Source organism: Plecotus auritus, assembly GCF_963455305.1.
Source record: "Plecotus auritus genome assembly, chromosome: 6".
In the NCBI taxonomy this organism is placed as follows: Eukaryota; Metazoa; Chordata; class Mammalia; order Chiroptera; family Vespertilionidae; genus Plecotus; species Plecotus auritus.
In genome coordinates this window covers 169089802-169111328 of record NC_137773.1, presented here as the reverse complement: position 1 = coordinate 169111328, position 21527 = coordinate 169089802, and the positions used below count along the sequence as shown (strand labels likewise).

At 51.3% G+C, this 21527-nt stretch overlaps 1 protein-coding gene across 1 annotated transcript in view; it reads right to left on the bottom strand.

The window, feature by feature from the left end:
• The window catches only part of CDCP1 (CUB domain containing protein 1), a gene marked incomplete at both ends in the record, with an annotated part of 31902 nt that extends 18074 nt beyond the window's left edge, over positions 1-13828 (bottom strand). Inside the window, one exon of the mRNA XM_080672243.1 lies at positions 13747-13828. Coding sequence (XP_080528369.1) covers positions 13747-13828 — 82 coding nt within the window. The remainder of the gene's footprint in view (positions 1-13746) is intronic.
• Positions 13829-21527: the final 7699 nt, after the last annotated feature.

Below are 21527 nucleotides of genomic sequence, written 5' to 3'. Positions count from 1 at the left end.
TGGCCGATGAGCCCGACGGCCTGGGAGCAGCACATGAAGGGATGATTGTCCAGAGGTGGGTCCCGTGGTGGGAATGCAGGGGCTCACAGGGCTGCGGCCGCTGCCTCTGTCCCACCATGTTCGGCGGCAAAGGGATGGTCAGCACCCCCAACCCCACCACCCTCAGTTGGGCAGTACATCTGAGTGCTTGATGAGTGCACAGGCACTTAAAGAAAACAGATGGGCGCCCGGCTGACGTAGCTGTCAGTGGTTGAGCGTTGACCTATGAACCAGGAGGTCGAGGTTCGATTCCCATCAAGGGCACATGCCCAGGTTGCGGGCTCGATCCCCAGTGCGGGGCATGCAGGAGGCAGCCCATCAATGATTCTTTCTCATCAATGATATTTCTATTTCTCTCCCTTTCCCTTCCTCTCTGAAATCAATAAAAAATGTTAAAAAAGAAAAATAAAAGAAAAGAAAACCGATGGGAATCCTCTTCTTCAACCTCTTTCTTTGGTGTCCCCGGGAACGTGGCATTTCATTGCTATACTATTTCAGAAGATCTATTTCCCAGGTTCCCAGAAACCCAGACAAAGCTCCATTCCGGGGTGGTTCTGAGGTCTCAGCGGAGCCTCACGGCAGCCGCGCTCAGAGCATCCGGGACATGAGCAGGCGCCTCACTCGGCCCCTGAGTCACAGCTCTTCCCTCTCCTGCCTCCCGACCTCCCCTTATTAGGACACCTTCGCTGGCGTCTGCCTCCCCAGCAGCTTTTCCGGGGGAATTTCCAATCACTTTGATCACCACTCATTCATCACCATTCATTCATCCCTGTATCACAGGGCAGTATACAAACGCCCCGTTATTTCTTCCCCCGGCCACTATTTCTTTGCAAGGGAAACAAATACAAGAAAGAGGATCGGTCCCACCAGACAAACACCAACCAGGGACATTACTTGCTCCCACACTTGTTAAATGCAGTTTGAAAAACTAACAAATGTGGTTTAAAGTTTCTTCGATGGGGCGGAACCAGCTGCTTCAGATCCGGGTGTGCTTTCCTGGGAGGCTCGGGTCTCATCCCCTGTCCAATGAAGGTGAGCCGTGCAGCTGTCCACCAGGGACTGGCACCAGCCCAGGCGGCAGGAGACAGATGCACACTAAGGCGCTGGGTGCCCTGCAGGCGTGCCCAGGAAGGTGCGGGACGTAGACGCAGCATAATCATGAATCAGCCGGCTGATCAGTCACAGCCTGCACGGGAGTCAGATTCCAAAGCAAGCCCCTACCGGGAAATTCATTTTGGCCAACACAGCCCTGACCTCTCTTGGGAAGATGGCACATTGCAGACCAACACCCCCCTCTACAAGTTCACCAGCTGCGGCTGGGTTGGCCCATCCGTGGAGCAGACCTCTGCTTCTCGGATTGAGCACCAGGTAAAATGACTAAACTGTGGATGTTCCCTTCAAGGAAGTGACACTAACAGACCAACAGAAGGGATGGTGACTCACCCTTCCACCCTTAGGCCATTGACATAATTTCTCCTGCCTTTATCCCTGGCAGGAGCAACTGCCGACTTCATGTCAGTTGAACGTTCATTTGCCTGTCTGTCTGTCCCCACCAGACCACCCTGAGAGCAACTTGAAGGCACCAAGGAAGATCAAGGTTTTCTGAAGGCACTGAGGGTCAGCTATTAACACTCTGGGGACGGTGGTCAAGGAAGGCTTCACAAAGGAGGCGTGGCTCAGTGGCTGAGCATCGACCTCTGAACCAGGAGGAGGTCATGGTTCGATTCCCGGTCAGGGCATATGCCCAGCTTGCAGGCTCGATGCCCACTGTGGGGCGTGCAGGAGGCAGCCTATCGATGATTCTCTCTCATCATTGATGTATCTATCTCTCTTCCTTTCCCTTCCACTCTGAAATAAAAAAAAAAAAAAAAAAATTTTTAAAGGCACAGGGGTATGAAGAACATGGCTTCCTGGGAGCCCCTTCAGGGAGTTTGTTGGGGCCGGAAGTCAAGGAAAATGTGGGTGGAGGAGGTAGGGGCCAGGCTGCGGAGGGGCGTGGTTGTTGGGCTTCACCCAGTGGAACCAGCATATCTCAGCAGCTGGGGGAGTGGTTAAGAGTTTGGATTCCAGAATCTGACTGCCTGGGGTCAATTCCTGGCTGGACCACATACCAGCTGTGTCCCCTAGGGCAAGTTCCTTAGCTTCTCTAGCCTCAATTTCCTTATCAGCAACTGGGAATAAAAAGGAATTGTTGTAAGGACTTAGAATTAATACACATAGAGTGCTTAGAGCAGTACCAGGGGCCAATCGCGGCTGACATCGCCTCTGCCCGTTGGCCCGCTTCGCTCCGCTCGCCCTGGGGCCTGACGCCGGGACTCGCCTGGGGCGCACGGGGGGCGGGGGCGGGGGCGGGGGCGGGGGCGGGAGGGGGGGAGCGGTCGCGCCGCGGGGGGGCGTGGGGGTGGGTGGGTCAGCGTGATTGCTGTTGATATTATGAATGAGAGCCTATTACAACCACTGACACTAGTGATGGGCAGCGTTCCAGGGTGTGAAGCAGGGAAACAACTGTAGCACAGCTTGGCTCTCAGTCTAAAGCCCAGAGTCCTGGCTGGCTGGGGGGGAGGACAGTGAGGCAGGGAAGGCACCCAGGGGCAAGCTTTAAGGAGGCACTCACGGTCTGGGTTGTGCAAGTTTGGGTGCCTCCTTAAATTTTCTCCACCTTCCCAGCCCCGACCCTGCTCACATATGCAGGGACTCGGTGACTAGGTGACTTGTGTGACATTAGCACCTCTTGGAGGCTCACAGAAGTGACCTCACTTCCCACTTGTTGAGCTCAGGAGGCAGCTGGGATATTCTGGTCTGACTTCAGCGCCCTGCCCTCTCCACTCCCCAGGGAACCACACTGCGCTGCCCTCATGGCAGCTGCGGAGGCTGCTCCAATCAACCAGCAGACAGGAAGGGAGGAGGCCCGCCCATCTGCCCGCCTGGAAGTAGTTCATTTCCCGCATCCATAAAAGAGAACCACAACCAAGTCGCTGTTTCAAGGACTCGGGGGTCTCTCTTGGGTGAGGAGCCTTTGAAATCGAGACACCAGGCCTGCTTCCATACTATGAACACGCAATGAGTGCTTTATATGTGCAGGCATTGGGTGAGTATTTCTAAATCCCCACAGTTATCAATATTAACATCTAATATTAATCCCCATTTCACAGATGAAGACACGGAGGCTAAGTAACTTGTCCAGGCCTCAATGATTAATAAAGGTAGGGCCGGCCCTGCCCAAGGAACTCCACACACAGCCAGGAATTTTGGGGTGAGAACGGGTTGTTCCCATCAACAATGTCAATCAAGCCAGAATAAAACATTTCTCAGCAGCCGGCTCTCTGGGAGATCTCCAGAGGATCCAAAGGGACAGATGTTTGTTTGAAATGGTTAGCTGGGCAAACTACGTTAAGACAAACCCTTCATTTCAAAATAACTGGAAAGTGTAGTTTGAATTTTAACATAAAGCTCCCTGGAATTTGAACTGTTTGGGGTGCGGTTCTCCTTTTGTGCCTATTTTTGGCTGTGTCTCACTCAGTGCAGGGAACTGAGAAAGAGAAACTGGCACGTTAGCTGCGGGTGTGGCCACGGGAGGCAGGTGGCCCAAGTTGGTGGCACAAAGCGCTGGGTGTAAGGGCTAGTGCCACGGCTTGGCAGAACAGCATCCTGCAGAAGGCGGGGCTCCCGTCTCCCGTCCCTGAAACGCACGGGCCAAATCTGACCCAAGTTTCGGAGAACTCTCCAATCCCCATCTACTGAATTTCCTCTTCCATGAGTTGGGGTGAGAGGCCTGCAGTTTCCTTTAAAACCGTTTGCTACTACTCCCACCGCTCTAGAGCGATCCCAGAGGGCAGTAAAATAAAGTTCAAAGAGCAACATTAAAAGGGACTCCTAGTCGACCTGACTTGTCGGAACAGGCGACTGTTATGTCCACCCATTCACTCCCTACCGTCAATCCCCAAACTATTTAGAAATGAAATGTATGGGCAACGATGCAAGTTCTTTATTTTCGAAAGTAAGGGTTTGCTGGGAACCACCCACGCCCTCCGGGGGTAACTTCCCTGCTACGATCACCCACACACACCGGGTCAGAGACCCACCACTAGGCTGGGGGCCCGCCTGCGGCAAATGGACACACCTACTTGTATACCGTGGTGACATATGAATACATCTCTCTGGGACTGGGGCCAACCCAAGACGCGGACTTGAACTCCATATCGCACCCCATATTGCACCGAACTGCACTGGTTGGAGGGATGGCTTCCAAGAGGACGACAGAGGTTCACTGAGTACATTCACACTGTTGTACAACGATCACCACCATCCATCGCCAGAAATTTTTCCTCTTCCCAAACGGAAGCTCTGCCCCAGGAAACAGTAGCTCCCCGTTCCCCGACCCCAGCCCCTGGCCGCCATGAATCTGACGCCTCCAGGAGCCTCACGTAAGAGCAATCATTCCGTATTTGTCCTTTCGTGTCTTGTTTATTTCACGTAGCACAGGTAGGTGTGCTCTGCTTTCAAACCTGAGAATTAATGGCTAGTCATTGAATAATAACCCCAAATGGAGCAAAACTACACAGACTCAAATTTACACTTAAACATAATCAAAATGATGACAGTAACTCGAAAACTCAAAAGATGGCAAAAGGTTATGAACAATTAGCAGATTATGCCGAAACTGGTTTGGCTCAGTGGATAGAGCGTCGGCCTGCGGACTGAAGGGTCCCGGGTTCGATTCCGGTCAAGGGCATGTGCCTTGGTTGCGGGCACATCCCCAGTGGGGGGTGTGCAGGAGGCAGCTGATCGATGTCTCTCTCTCATCGATGTTTCTAACTCTCTCTCCCTCTCCCTTCCTCTCTGTAAAATATCAATAAAAAAAAAAAAAAAAAACAATTAGCAGATTATGAAGAGTGTCACAGCTTGCTGGCTGCTGGCACCCGGGACCTTCCCTTTGGGCCCTTGGCTACAGATGCACGGTCCGCCTTGGGGACAGGCACGCACAGCTACGGGGGAACGTTCGGACAGAACTGCATTCTTTGGCGATCAGGGGCAAGAGGAGAGAAAACGTTCTTACTTGTCTGCACAGAAGCCGTGAGCTGGCTAAACTCAATGTACGTTTAGTCTAAAATGGGCTTTCCCAGAAGCGGACGACAGCCAGTGTCTTCCTTATTATTCATTGTCCCTCAAAGGATAGTGTGAGAGTCCAAGGTCAGGAGGGGGGCAGGAAAACGGTCACTATTAAGACCTCCGCCTTGGACTTAAGTTCAGCTTTGGCTTTGAAAATCCATGCGTAAGGGAGCGGGGAGGTGGCACAGGAGAGCAGGTTCTCGGAAGACAGAGACCTGTTCTGGGGCCATTTGATTATTGACTTCCATCACTCAATCTGCTGGGACTGCCACTCCCTGCCTCTTAAACAGTGACTTGGGTCGTTCGCTGGGCCACCTTGGACAAGCACCTGACCGCTCTAAACCACAGGTGTCTCATCTATAACATTTGGTCAGAGACATGAACTGTGCAGGGGGCTCCTACAAGTACTGCAATGAGACCACATGTGCAAAGCAGAGAGCATGGGCTGGGACGGCCAACCTGTGACCATGCCCACAGTATGCACTCCTACCCCGGCGAGGGAGGGGCACGTGCCAGAGAGACTTGTTTCAGCCCACAGCACTCAGCCCACACCACTGCCAGCACCCACTCTGTACCTCCCCCCTGCCCTTCGCCCCAGTACAGACGCTCCTGCGATCAGTGAAAATGCAGGTAGCATGAAGGCTAGTCATCCAAACAAGGCTCTCTACCTAGCACGGGCCCCTCCCTTGGTCTGCAGTCTTGCCCCTCAGAACCCCCACTTGAATTCTTCCTCATAAATGACAGGTCCTGGGCAACCGGGGTTGGCATCTGGTCAAACTCTCGGACATCACCACCTCCTCCCCCACCTTCACTCCCGCTGCATCGGTAGCAATCTGCACGCTGCCTTGACCTCGCCTGGAGGGTGGCCCTGAGCTGAACCAGCCCCAGCTCCGTCCTTGGAGCAACAGGACAAGGACAACTGGACGCACTGCCGCCTCCACCCCCTGCAGCCAGGGTGCGAGAGGCAGTGGCCGCCTGTGACCTCAGCCTTCACCACATGGCAGCTGAGAGGAGTGAAACTGGTCTTTGGGGAGAGGGTGCTTAGGTCTACCCGTTTCTTCACGGTGAAGGCCCAGCCTCTTGGTCACTTAGGGGAGCGCCACTGGGGAGTGTGGGTGTATCACCATTCCAGGAGCCAGGGCAGCCCAAGAGGAATCAGGACCTTTTGTTGTTACTTTGTTTGCATCTATCTTTTTAAAAATATATATATTTTTTATTGATTTCAGAGAGGAAGGAAGAGGGAGAGAGAGATAGAAACATCAATGATGAGAGCGAATCACTGATCCGCTGCCTCCTGCATGCCTGCTATTGGGGATCAAGCTCACAACCCAAGCATGTGCCCCGACCAGGAATTGAACCGTGACCTCCTGGTTCAGAGGTCGACACTCAACCCCTGAGCCACCCCAATCGGACTGTTTCCAGCTATCTTAGAGGCGGGTGGGGCAGGTCCAGCCACACAACCTGACATGGAGAATAAGTCTTTGAATGAAGCAGGTCGGCAGAGGAGGGCTGCACACTTGAGGAAATCTCCGGGGCAGGCAGACACATGCTTCCCTCGCCCAGTGGGACCTGGACAGCCCCCAGGAGGGGTGACATCAATAAGATCAACCACATCGGTCCTCGGAGAATCTGCCATTCTTCCAAGTGGCTGCATAGCATACAGGGTTTGGATGCGCTACCATGACCCAGGCCTCTAACAGCATGTGGGCTGTTTCCGCTCTCCAGCTACCAGGGCAAGAGCAGGAGATGCTTATCTCGGCCTTCAAAGTGCCCGTGGGACATGCCTTCCCCAGCACCCAGGTCCCTGGCTGGAACTGGGACTGCATTCCCAGCGGCAGAGACCACAGAGGCTGGAAGTGTTAGTCCCAGGGCTCACTGGGTCGAGGTGGGTGATGGTGGGTGATGGAAGATCCCAGCACTAGTTACCATTTGAAAAATGAACTTTCTCCTACAGATTTAGCCCAGGGTTGAAGTGCCTGATAAGATTGTCAGCAACTTCCAGGCCGGTTAGGCAATCCTTCAGCTCTCAGCAGGCCTGGGATTAAAGGCCAGCCCTGCCAGGCTCCACAGAAGAGCCAGCTCAGGTTTCCAGGCCTGGCGCTCGCCAGCCCCTTATCATAGCGCCAGCCCCGTGTCAGTTCATGACACCTGCTCTCAAGTGGAACTGTGATCCGCAGAAGCCCACTGGGGCGTTTCATTCATTTCTCACATGTAATTGGCTATGACATGTAAGTTATACAAAACTGGTCTGATCAGTTCTTTGGTAACAGGAAGTGTGTGTGTGTGTGTGTGTGTGTGTGTGCGCGCGCGCGTGTGTGTGTGTAGAAGCTCATTGGAAAACAATTTATTATTTTTTCTATTACAGTTGACATACAATACTATATTAGTTTCAGGGTAGACTTGCAAATGTTTAAAAGCTTGTTCTAGGCTGAGAAAAATTTTTGCAGAAAAGCAAATTGGGATTTTGCGCTGCATTCTATCACCAATTCAGTGTTACTGTTTAGAGAAAACCAAACCAACCGAGTTGGGAAGGTGTGGAGTGATGTGGTTACAATGAGAGAACATGCAGGACAACACAGAGTCCTTGTCATTAGTGCCACTAACAAACTTCCCGTACACAGGAGGCCTCTGCTGAGCCACACCGTGAGGCCAGACACCCGGTGTAACCTGGTCCTTCCAGCCTTTTTCCTAAGCTCATGTGAGATCTAGACAGAAAGACAGCAAGATAACATGACGAGAGTCATGCCACACACACACACACTCCACTCCCTGCTGCTTTCACTGTCTCTCAAACCCTTCTCCACCCTTTTCTGGTTATTCCCTTGAAAAACTGCGGGGAGTGGGGCTGCATTCCTGCAAACTCATCCACACCCCCCACTCCTCTCTCTCCTGGACACCCATTTAAAGGGACCAGCAGAGCCTGGCTAGTGTGGCTCAGTGGTTGAGTGTCGAGTGATGAACCAGGAGGTGATTCCCGGTCAGGGCACAAGCCCGGGTTGTGGGCTCGATCCCCAATAGGGGGTGTGCAGGTGGCGGCCAATTGATGATTTTCTCTCATCGTTGATGCTTCTATCGCTCTCTCCCTCTCATTTCCTCTCTCTAAAATCAATAAAAACATGTTTAAAAAGTAAAAATAAAGGAACCAGTAGAAAGTTACAGGCATGCGCTATGCAGTGAAGCCCCAGGTTCTGGGGTGAGGCAGAGGGGAACACAGAATGAATGAGATGTTGACGGACATGGAAGCCACATGTTGAAGACGGTGAAACCAGAAAGTGGAAGGAGCCCAGATCTCTGCTTGGAGGAGATCTCCTGTTTGCAACCTTACATGAGCAAGAAGTAAACATCTATTGTGTTTAAGTCACCATACACATCTGGGTTTGTGTGTCACAGCAGCTTAAAGTGGGTTACACCTTAACTATTAGACTCATCAGTGTACAAAGTCAGCAAGAGCTAATCACTCATCAATGACAACATGAGGAGCAACCAGAGCCCACGCCTGCCCTCAGTCTTCTCAATACATTGTGTTCCTGGCCTTCTGATCACTTAACCAAAGTAAGTATTTGAAAGGAAACTCAAAATGTTTCCCTCACCTTAAGCTTACGGTGAGTTCCAACTAAAAAGGCGAAAGGAAGCAGTGAACCGTGGTGTGGGGTGAAAAAAAATCCAGAAGCGTATGGGATGCATACTGTGCGCTATAATTAAGCTTCCATTGTTTGTATAAAGAAGAGAGGTATTTATAAACAATAACATGTCTAGACCAGCTCCGACACAATGCCCAAGAAGCCATGGCTCGCTCCCTCTGGGAGGAGGCCTGGGGTCAGAGGCGGAAGGGGACATACTTTTATCGCACACGCCGTTTTGTACAATTTGAATTTTTGTTACCGTGGACAGGTAATTCTTTTTCTAAACACAGTTTTTAAATCACCTGAATATTAAAAAAACACACACATACACATTCCTAGGAAAAATATGATCACAGCACTCAGTAAATGTTGATATTTCTTTTAAATAAAAAACAAATGCCCGGAGTGTAGACACTGCCTCACAAGCTAGCAAATGCTTCTTCAGGAGTCCCACTGTGCGAAGGGCCACCAGCACTGGAGCCAGTCTCCCTGGGCTGCCACCTCAACATCACTACATACCAGCTGGGTAACCCCGGGCAAGTTACTTCACCTCTCTGTGCCTCTTCACACAGGGAGGTTACTGAGAGCACTGCTAAATGATGAGCAGATCTACCCAAGGTCATGTCCTCGATTTACTTTTTCTCAGGAGAAAGCTTCGTTTTTATTACTCAAACACTGTCGACCTTATGATTCATCCTCCAAAGTTATTTTTGGCCAATGTCTGTTTAGGAAACATATGTTTACATCTCCAAACACAACACAACATTTTAAACAAAATAACGCCAAGAAGTTGCGACTTACACTGCAAATACAACAGATAGAGCGTTGGGATGAAGTGGAGGTGCCCCGAGTGCCAACAAAGGGGGTTTAGTAAGTTACTGCACACAAAGCCACGGTTGGTGAAGAAGCCCGTGAGTGGTTGGCCATCGGAACCATCTGCAGTGCCTGGCACAGAGCGGATGCTCACATGTGTTAGCGCTGACAAGCAATAGATAGTAATTTGAAAAAACTGATGTACTGAATACAAACCCAAGGCTACAGGACAGCAGTGAGGGAGGGAACCTGGCTCTCCTTGCCTGGTTGTCCAGAATGCTGCCCCCAGCTGCCCAGGAGAAGATGATGGGCTAATTACAAGGTTGTAGGAAGTGGTTTGAAATAATTTGATTGTGGGATAATTTTTATAATTTAGAATGAGAATCAGAGGGTGTGAACATTTCTTGATCACCCAGTGGAAAGCTTTAGCTAGGGGTCTCCCATACCAGGAGTGTTGTGTCATCCCTTACTGCACCATCCACCTTGACCTCAATCATGGATCCTTCTGACCAGCAAACTCTCCACACTTCCTCCTTCCCGCATCCAAATCGCAGGCGGGGCTGGACCATGTACCTGCTACTGGGATGCTCCTGAGATGTCTAATGTCCACTAACACTGTCCAGACCCTGCTCACGGACTGAGAGGGAGGAAAAAGCTTCTTTCATAGATGCTAGTGAGGCAAGGATGGCAGCCTGGGTGAGTGTGGGAAGCCCATTCACTCACTGCTGGCCCGGATGTGCACCAGGACAACAAGATAAGCTCTCCATGGCAGCATGGTGGAAACCTGCAGCCAGAGCCCTAATGTGCTCTCCACTCTTCATCCCAGCAATTCTGTTTCCAGAATTTCAGCCGGACAAAACCGTCAACAATGTGCAGAACAATACAGCCACAAAAACACATTTTCAGATATATCAAAACGGGATGATCTGGCTTAGCCTCTATTATAACCTTGACACAAAAATGACATTTCCTGTCTTTACAGAATCTGTGCTATGTTTTCACTGAACGGACCTATCAAAATTGACACACGCAGTTCCCTATTGTTGGACATGTTCTATTTTTTAGTAGGAAAAACGAAAAGCAACCTAAATGCCCAACAGTAGGGGGATGGTTGAAGCCATATAATGGGATGGTCCTATATTTGGTTTTACACACACATACACACACACACACACACACACACACACTGTGCACCAATATGAGCCGGTGGTTTGCTCACAGATGACTTTTTTCTTCCCATTTTGGTTATATTTATGGCCAATTTTTCTACAATAACTATTTTTTAAAATATATTTTATTGACTTTTCACAGAGAGGAAGAGAGAGGGATAGAGAGTTAGAAACCCATCAGCTGCATCCTGCACGCCTCCCACTGGGGATATGCCTGCAACCAAGGCACATGCCCTTGACTGGAATCGAACCCGGGAGCCCTCAGTCTGCAGGCCGACGCTCTATCCACTGAGCCACACCAGTCAGGGCTACAATAACTATTATATAAACATTTTAAATATTGTTTTCAACTTCCTTCCTCCACACTGAAGCCTGAAAGAGCCCCTAGCAGAGTGAGGGGTGGGGCGTGGTACAGTCATCACAGATGAAATGGCAGCATCTGCCTCCAAGTCACGCAAACCTGTGGGGGTGGGGGAGCAACTCATCAGGCCTGCCAGTTACAGACCACAGCCAGCAGCTCCGCATTTGAACAGAAGAATGATGAGCACACTCCCAGGGTGGGGAACACCTCATCTGATGTCTGCCCACGGTGGCAGGAATGAAGCCACGGACCCGGACTCTGGTATCTGGGTAGTTCTTGGAAAGCCACTAAGTTGAGTTTTAACAAGGCCACGACTCCTACTTAACCAGTCCTTCACCCTTGGAAGTGGGGGCGCTGGTGGGATACCAAACTCGCGCAAACACACCACACCAAGAAGCCAACTTTCCTTCACCCTTCAGCTCCACCGCAAGTACAACTTCACTTTCAGGCAAAGCAGATGTACGAGGCGGCTGCTCCAACCAGAGGCAGAGCCCTCGGTTGAGTCTGTGATGTGGCCTCACCCGGCCAGCTCCTGAGACCACAGAGAGGATTTAAGAATGTGAAATGGGCCCGGGCCATCCTGGCTCAATGGTTGAGCAGCCACCCAGGAACCAAGAGGTCATGGGTTCAATTCCCAGTTAGGGCATGTGCCCAGGTTTCTGGCTCCATCCCCAGTGGGGGGCATGCAGGAGGGAGCCAATGAATGATGTTTCTCTCTCACTGAGTTTCTATCTCTCTATCCCTCTCCTTTTCTCTCTCTCTAAAAATCAATAAAAAAAATATTTATTTAAAAACAAAAGAGAAAGCAAAATGGGAAAGTTCCTACACGTCCTCAAGTTTACACACCAAGCCACCGGCTAGAACTTCCTCGAAGGAAGACTCCATTGGAGCCCAAATGGCAGCCTCCCAGGCCACAGGGGGAAATCAGACGGGAACAGAAGTGGGTTCAGGACAGGCTGCCAATGTCATTAGTGAAGCCTTGATTAACACCATAGTCTTGCTGGAGTAGTTCTCAACGGTTAGCACAGCCAACTGCAAATATCTCCACCAATTCCCAGTTTCCATGCAGCAACCGGGAGGGGGGAGGGGGGAGGGGGGAGGGGGAAGGGGGGAGGGGGAGGGGGGAGGGGGAAGGGGGGAGGGGGAGGGGGAGGGGGGGAGGGGGGACCTGGCTCTCCTTACCTGATAGTCTGTTGCCAGCTGCCCAGGAGAAGGACGGGCTAATGTGTGCCCTAAGTTTGTAGGAAGTGGTGGGCACACATTTTTCTCACACACACATTCACACACGTTTTCATTCGCTAAATGACTCTTGATCGTTTTGTTGATGACTTTTGCTTTGCAATCAGTGTATTCAGGAGCATTCATACATTTATATTATTCTTTATTCTTAAACTGACTTTTTTCTTCAAAGGAAATCTTGAAAGCTCCGTGTTAAATTACAGTGACTATGCCCACAATACTTTAAATGCGGTCTTAACATGCTCTATGTACTGGGCAGAAAGGAACCAGGAAGCTTTCCTGTCTCGGACTGACAAGGACGGCAGTTACCGAAATGCCCAAGTTCAGTTTTACTCCTGAATTTAATTTACCCTCATTTACCCACGGGCAAATACAGACACCCACTTAGGTGCAGCAAAGGGGGTAATCAAAGACCCCAATCGCTTCCGGACAGCTCTTCACAAAACACAAAACCTGTGCTAATCTCAGGAAAGGCCTCAAAGCAAGTTCTTCCGAGAAACCAGGTTATTTTACAGGTTTAATAGGTCCAGCGCCCGCGGGGCACCTCGTCCAAGGCCCAGCGGCTCGCAAGCGGCGGTCCCTCCCCCAACCCGAACAGCACGAAACTCACGCGCGCAGCGGGAACGCCCGGCCCTGCGGACCCCCTACCGCGGCCAAAGTCCACCACATCAGGAGCGGAGGTTGGGGGGACGGGGACGGGGATGGGGATGTGGAGGAGGGGGCACGGGGAGAGGGAACCGGGAGGTAGCGGGGGGAACGGGAGGGGGTGTGGGGGGCGGGGAACCCGGAGCCTCCGCGGCCTTCCACCTTCTACCGAGCGCTCTCATTTTCTTAATGTTCCTGAACTTCAGGGAAGCGAGAATGTAGCCTACGAACAGGGGAAAGGGTGATCGGTGGGTACCCGAGCACCAAGACCCTGTTCCCTTGCACCTCTCCCAGGTCCGGGCGAGGGGGCAGACGGGGCAGAGAAGGAAGTTCCCTGCCCTCACGCCCTGCCGTCCCTGGCGCACCCCATAACCCAGGTAGAACCCCGAGCGGAGCGCGCGCGGCTCGCCACCTCGGCGGTCCCGGGCTCGGCTGCCACGCACTCATCTTTCCTTTCTCGATCGGCGTCGAGCTCACGCCCCTGACCGCGGGCTCGCGGCTCGGGGACACTCCCACGTGCCGCGGCCGGCGTCAGGGTCAGATCGCCCCGAACCCAGGAGGGCACGGCCCTAGCGGCCGACGCGGCGCGCCCCGGAGTCGGGCGGTCCCAGGGAGTCCGCGCCGTCCGTACACACCGACGGTCTGCCCCAGCCCCAACTCTGTACCCTCGGTCCTCGGCGCTCCTCCGTTCCCTCCCCGCCTGGCGCCCGCTCGCCCGACACCTCGGCGCTGGGTGCGCCGCACTCACCCGCTCCACCCGGCGGGCGCGCCGCTCCCAGCAGCAGGACCCCCAGCAGTGTGAGTGTGACCCCGCAGCTCAGGCCGGCCATGGCTCCGGGGCGCCTCGGCTGCGGCGGGGAAAACGTCTGTGGCTCGGGGTTCGAGGCGGTGCCGCGGGCGCAAGAGCCTGGCACGGGCCGCGCTGCGCTCCGCCCCGCCTGGGCTCTCTCACCTGTGCGCAGGCGGGCTAGCCGGGGTTCCGCCCTGCGCCGCGGGAGCTCGATCTGGCCCGACCTGTCCCCTCCCCTGTCCCCTCCCCCCTTCCTGCTTCAGCACCTGCCCGTCGCTCCCAGGAGGCTGGGATTTGTCGTCACCTTCCCTGAGCTAGTCCTTCCTGTCTAGGCTGAGAGTGATCAGGTCTTTTTGTCCAAAGGCGTGGTGGTCGCGCTTGGTGGAAGCCAGTCTGCCTTCCCTTCGCTGTCCCGAAGAAGAAGGAGGAGGCCACTATGTTCCCCATTTTGCAGGAGAATGTTTCCGGATCGCCCAGGCCCCTGGCTTCCTCCTCTGTTCTCTCTCCTCTGCTACCTGACTTGGGCGGAGGTGGGACTTTAAAGCCCGCTACAGCTGCAGCCTGCCGCCTCCTCCAGGCACTTCACCTGCAGTATTTCTAACACTGAAACCCTCTTGCTGAGTTCCACAACCTGCCCAAGGTCTCTGGGCCAGTGAGACAGGACTTGACAGCTGGGGATGGGTTTTCCACAAACGGAGTTGCTTTGTTAAATTTTTGAAGAACGATTGAGTGACTGACTGAATGAATGAACGCAGGAGGCCAGAAATGGCCAAAAGAAGAAACTTTAAGGGGTCCACAAGGGCCCCCTTCTTCAGGTGTGAGTGGAGGAGTATGTGCCATGTGCATTCAGGTCAATTAAGGTGTAAAAATGAATGATGCTGGCTCCTTTCCTTCCTCCCAGGTGCTTTTTGTCTCTGATTTCTGTGGGTTCTTCTTCTGTTCTGTAGGCCACACCCCAAGTTCAGGGGCACAAGACTACTGGGCTGCAGGGAGAGGCAGTGGATGGTTTGCCAGGAGATTCTTTCAGTGACTGACAGCCCCTATTGTCACTGCAATGCCAATCACTGAGGGAGAGAGAAAAGGGCTTGAACAGAGAGGCCCTTTTGTGAGCCTGGAAATGGAGGAGTTTGCTGTGGTCTGGAGCTGAGAGAAATGTTCCCGGGGATGACTTACTTTGTCACGTACTTTGCCCCAGAGGTAACCACGTGGTGCAATTTCAGTCGGAGGATGAGTAAGAGACGAATAGGGAAAGGCCTCAAGGAGTAGCTGTGGATGGGGGTTGAGAGAACCCGGTTCCATGGGACTCAGGAACTCTCTTGGACCTACTCTCCATCACCTCCCCAAATTGTGCAACCTAGGAGGTCAAGTTAAAAGGTCAGGGGACGAAAGGAGGAACAGTGGAGCTGGAGACAGAGCTCTCCTCTCCTCTCTTCCGAAGCCTCGGTAAGTCACTTGCCCACAGGGCGCAACAAGCGAGACCCTGCCCTTCCCCGGGGGAGCGCCGCCCTCGGATATGATCCTTGCCCACGCAGGCCCCTGCCTGCCAGCCTTGCTTCCTTTGTCTCTGTTTTCACTTGGAGTTTGGGAGGAAAATGCTTTCAGGGATTTTCCCCCAGGAGAGTGAATCGAGTCAGCCAGCCAGTGGGCTGGAGGTCCTGGGTGTCACTTCCTGCTGGATGGAGTCACAGAGAGGGGAGGTGACACAGTCAAGGCACACTGCAAGTGACCTTCAGAGCGGAAGCCAGTGTCCATCCAGGAACCCACGAGCTCTCCTTCCTAAAAAGTCCTGGTCTAACTCTGCCGGCACATCGGACTGGCCAGGTCCCCGGGCCCTCCCTCCGCTCACCCTGCCGCCATTCGGCCCTTTGCAGTGCGGCTCCCACCCTGTGGCTCTGCTGAACCCCCCAGGTTGATATGTCTTTTTTAAGTAAAATCAACTGTTAGTTTGGGGACAATTTTTATACTCACAGAGAAGTTGCAAAGGTAGCATGAGACATCTATGTACTCTTCACCCAGGTTGCTCTAAGGTTAACATCTTGCATCCCATGATGCATTTGCCAAAACTAAGAAGCGAATGCTGGCCCTGACTGGTTTGGCTCAGCGGATGGAGCGTCGGCCTGCAGACTGAGAGGTCCCAGGTTCGATTCCAGTCAAGGGCATGTACCTTGGTTGCAGGCATATCCCCAGTAGGAGGTGTGTAGGAGGCAGCTGGTCGATGTTTCTCTCTCATCGATGTTTCTAACTCTCTCTCCCTCTCCCTTCCTCTCTGCAAAAAATCAATAAAATATATATTTTTTAAAAACGAATGCTGGAGTGACTATTAACTGCACTCTAGGCTGGATTTGGATGTCTCCAGTGTTTTCACCAATACCCCTTTTCTGTTCCAAGATTCCACTCTGGAAACCACATTGCCTTTAGTCATGCTGTCTCCTTAGGCTCCTGGATCTGTGACAGTTTCTCAGTCGTTTCGTGTTTTTTTAATGATCTTAACAGCCTGCAGTGCTGGCCAGGTGTCCTGCAGGATGTCTCCCAATCTGGGTTCGTCTGATGCCTTTCTCATGATGAGATATGGAGTTTTGGTAAGAACAGCACGGAGGAGGAGAGCTCTTCTCGCCACCGCATCCTATCAGGGGTGGGTGACACCCCCACGACATCACTGGGGGCCGTGCACCTTCGTCCCTTGGTTAAGTGGTGTCTCGAGGCTTCTCCGCCATGAAGTTTCTATTTTTCCCCATTCCCTGCTCTGTCCCCCTAAGAGCAACTCACTAAGTCCATGCCCTGTCTTTTAAATCTGTTTTAAGCAATAGATTACTGATCTCTCTTACTTTTGAATCAAAACGTACTTGTTGTAGAAACCGGGTCACCTGTCCTGTAATGTGTCTCAGAGCCTGGTTGTGATTCAACATGTTCCTCTAGCCTCGATGGTTCCTATAAACGTGCAGTTGAATGCGGAGGCCTGATCTAACTCACGTCTGACTTTTTCCAGCAGGACCACTTGGGGTGGGGTGGTGACTTCCATCAGGGGCCACCGATTGTCTCCTTTCTGTGACAATAGCAGCTTTGATACCCCCTGTCAGGACTTAACCTTATCAAAATATTTCCTAAATGAAGACGGGTCCTTTTCCACCCTCATTGCGAATAGTAGATTGCAGCCAATCAAAGCTATCACCCATGGTAAGAAACACCATTATTTTATGTACTGCTGAGAAAGAAGGAAGAAACCCCACTGGAATGAGTCTATGGACCATGTTTTCTTACCACTGGGAACTTCTCCAATGTCAATATAATTTTGAGGCAAGCTGGAGAATACCAAGGTCGAGTTAGCATTTTCCTCTCCCCTAAACTTAGTTTTATTCTTTCCTCTGAATCGAATTTGCTAGAAGTTCATTCAAAGGATGCCTCTGACACGTGGGTATCTGATGTGCTTCCCGCAGCCTTAGCAGCGCGGGCACCTGTCCCATGGGGAGCTTTTGTTGTGTGACTTGGATGTTTCCTTCATCTACCCCGGCGTCAGCAGTTTCCTCTACCTCCCTCGTGTCACGTGGTGTGTGGTCCGCTCTCCTTCTGCACACTTCTCAGTGACAAAACAGCTAATTCTCTTTCTTCTGGGTCCTTCCTTAAGTTTCATATGCGCTGGGTTGTAGCTTCGCCCAGGACGTATGGAATTGCAGTCATTCCTCCAGTGACAAATATTTGCTGCTCTACTGTTAAACCATTGTCTCGCTGCCCTGTTTCCAGGCCTTTCTGTGCCCGTGCCAAGTTTCTGTTTCCGTACTGAATCGGATTGTAATTTTTGACGCTATCTTAAATGATAACCCCCATCCACATGCATAGGACCAGCCAACCGTGTAGATCATTCAACGGAGGGTCATGTAATAGGAGCAGGTGTGGCCAAGTGTGAGAATGTACTGGCCCCACAGCCGAGCCAGGACTGCCACTCATGGCTACGACTAGGAGAGGCACCCCCATTTCAGAGATGTTTACAGTTGTTAAAAAATGCATTTCAGAATTGATGAAATACAGACCTTCTGGCTATGTGGCTGGCAAGAATCCCGTTTATGTGTCTGGGGGACCTTCCCACAGAACTTAGCTCAGTGCTTCCATATTCCAGCGTTCACCCGGAGGAGGGGGGGACCTGGTGCTGGAGGAACTCTTGCCTCGCACCCACTTTGAGGAACTCTGCTCAGGGGCTGTGGCCTTTCTCCCTTTGGGGTGCAGGTGTCCCCTTCTCCTCCGTGAGATGTGCTCCGGGGGCTACTCCCCACCCTCTTCTGGCATGACCAGCTATGACTGGTGGGCAGGACAGTCTAATGTAAGTGATGTATTCATGAGCCCCTTGGCCCCAGGTCTAAGCTGAGTCCTCTGATCCGCTTTATCAGTAATGAGATAAAGGACACACACTCCCAGACTGCCTGGCTTCAAATCTAGCCTGCTGTGTGGTCTTGGGCAAGTCACCTAACCTCTCGGTGCTTGTTTCCTCACGTGTAAGCTGGGGATAAACAATAGTGCCTACCTGATGGGGTTGCTGTGAAGATCAGATGGGATATTACATGTAAAGCACTGAGCACAGTGGCAAGCATGCTACAGCATTAGCTATTATTGGAAAGACAACATTTTTATCTTGTTTCCTGAGTCATTTTTCAAGAATAAAAAAGACAAGGAGACCCTGGCAAGCTCAGTCCCTAAGGATGGCAGGGAGCAGGAGGTAGGAGGTCAGGCAGGCCTTGGCTTGCTACTCGGAGCTACTGGCCCCAGCCAGCAGGTGACGAGGAGAAAGCAAGGAACATGTGCGTGTCCTCCAGCCATCCTGGCCTCTGGAGGGGAGGAGCCTGTTGAAATGGTGCCACCTTGGCCGGTGTGGCTCAGTTGGTTGAGCATCGTCCTGTGTACCAAAGGCTTGCCGGTTCATTTCCTGGTCAGGGTGTATGCCCAGGTATTTTTTTTTTAATATATTTTATTGATTTTTTACAGAGAGGAAGAGAGAGGGATAGAGAGTTAGAAACATCGATGAGAGAGAAACATCGATCAGCTGCCTCCTGAACACCCCCTACTGGGGATGTGCCTGCAACCAAGGTACATGCCCTTGACCGGAATCGAACCTGGGACCTTTCAGTCTGCAGGCCGACGCTCTATCCACTGAGCCAAACTAGTTAGGGCTATGCCCAGGTTTTGAGCTTGATCCCCAGTAGGGGGCATGCAGGAGGCAGCAGATTGATGTTTCTCTCTCACACTGATGTTTCTTTCTCCCTTTCTCTCTCTGTAAAATCAGTAAAAACACATAAAAAACAAACACACACACAAGAAAGAAAGAAATGGTGCCAGAAGATTCAAAGGCAGTGGCGTTCAGGTGCCTGGAGACCGGTTGTCTTCCAGGGTCCGCTCCTGTCGTGTTGCCTTGGGCAGGACTCTGTCCACTCTCTCTGTCCCCACAGTTTCTACCTCCTCTTATAATTCAGGATGTCTGTTTCATATTCATTTCCCCCACCTGCCCTGTGCAATCTAATTTCTCTGTCACCAAAGATGAATTTGCTCTTTCTTATCTTCCCGCCCAGGGCCTTAGCTTGGTCCATGGTTTGCTCCAAAGCCTGGGCCGGTTGTTGGAGCGGCTCTTCACAGGGAGTGAACTATCAGGGACTCAGGTGCCAAACCCTCCTGAGACCTGGGGCCTCAGGTCCCATCCCCGGCAGGACCCTCTCTTGCCTTTCTGAGCTGCTAAGATAAGAAAGACCTTGAGAGAGGCAGGCTGCCTTTAAAGACTTCAACTCTGGAAAGTTTGCACTACAGGGAACATCCTCAAAACTTTGCCATGATCTTTCTGGTTGTTCAAAAGACGTCCCGTGTTTCTCTCTTTTACTCACTCCCTTCCCTCCCCATGCCCTTCCCCTCTCTGGGTGCGGTGGTGGGACTGGACAGGGTGGGGGGGCTGGGCTGGGTAGGGCTCTCAGCCACAGGTCAGCCTGGGGGCCTTGGGAGTGTTGGGTGAAACTGACTTTTTTAGACCAACCACGCCTGTGTCATTTACCAGGTGACCTCTTTGGTGAGCCAACTCTTACCCATGATTATCTGAACTAATAGCTTTAATTATTGTATTAAAATGAAGTAATTGTCTGGGAGCAAGAAGCATCCACACTTTTGGTGACTGTGTAGCCCTTTGCTGCTTTCCAAGTCCCGAGTGCCGCGTGTGTGTGTGTGTGTGTGTGTGTGTGTGTGTGTGTGTGTGTGTGTTGTATGTATCTGGCTCTCTGTTTTATTTTTACACAAATGATAAAATGGTCACCTTGTTCTGCGCCTCAGGAATTTTTTTTTCTTTCAGCATAACGAGATTTTTGATTATCTTTCCATGTCTGTACATCATCATTTTTAATGGCTTGTGCACAGAACGCACTTTCTGCTCCAGGGCACTGCCCCAGCCTGCGGACTGTAGAGTTATGTCCGCAGGTTGTTGTGTGACTCAGGAGGGGCAGGAAGCAGCAGACAGAGGAACATGCTGACTGAGGAGGCTTGAGGTCCGTGATGCTTACAAAGGTGTGGGCCGGGACCGAGCCAGCCTGGGAGGCAGCTCCATCTAGTTGGCTCCATTTATCACATCCCACGGGGCTGGGTGACTGGCCAAGGTCACACAGAGAGAGGCAAAGCCATCAGAAAACAGGGGGTCTTCATTCCCAATCAGTTTTCTTAGATTGTCAAAAAGTGAAACAAGACAACAGAATTCCTTGACTATTGGAATCCCATTCATGAGTCTAGGAGAGAGTTTTTAAATTAATTTTTTCCACAAGCAAGACCAATTAGTCAACTCTTGCATGAGGAGTTTCCAAGCTTTTACTATTTACTCAACTTACAAATTGCCTTTGAAGTCATAACTGGCAAATATATTCACGGCAAATGCTTTTAAAAGCAAAAATCTGGCACCAGTGTGTGTGTCCTCAAATAGGATAATGGGCGAGTGAATGATGATACATCTCCCCAATGGGAAATTAGGCATTTCTTAAACTCGATATTTATGGAGTTTTCGATAAAGTGGAAAATGCTTAGCTGTAATGCTCAGGGAAAATTGTGATCTCCAATTTATTTAGAGTATCATCAAATTATGTTAATTCACACATGCACTGAAGCAAGCAAAAAAACCCTAAAACTTACATAAAGAAAAATAAATACAGGGAAAAAAATATACCAGTACGTTACCGATAATGATTATCTTTAGGTGGGTGAAATATGGGTGATTTTTACTCTCTTCTTTCAACGTTCTCAGATTTTCTACACTGATTATCTAATACTTTTATAACAATAACAGCATCAACTACAACAATCACTTCAAAATAAAAACGTCTCCTGGCCGGCGTGGCTCAGTTTTGGAGCAGCAATCTATGAACCAGGAGGTCATTGTTCGATTCCCAGTCAGGGTACATGCCTGGGTTGCAGGCTCAATCCCCAGTAGGGGCATGCAGGAGACAGCTGATTGATGATTCTCTCTCATCATTGATATTTCTACTTCTCTCTCCCTCTCCCTTCCTCTCTGAAATCAATAAAAAATATGTTAAGAGAACAAAACAAAATTAAAAAGTCACTGTGATCATTTGCAGGTCTCTTAATGACTGGACAGCCCTTGTCAAATGACCACAGTGACTTCTGACCCAGTCATTGTTCTTCCCGTGTTCAGTTTGGAGTGCTGTTTCCAAGTGTAAGGAGGTTCTTAGTTCTCCCATTTTAGGTGCCTGAGAATCCCAGGGGGATATAAGGGA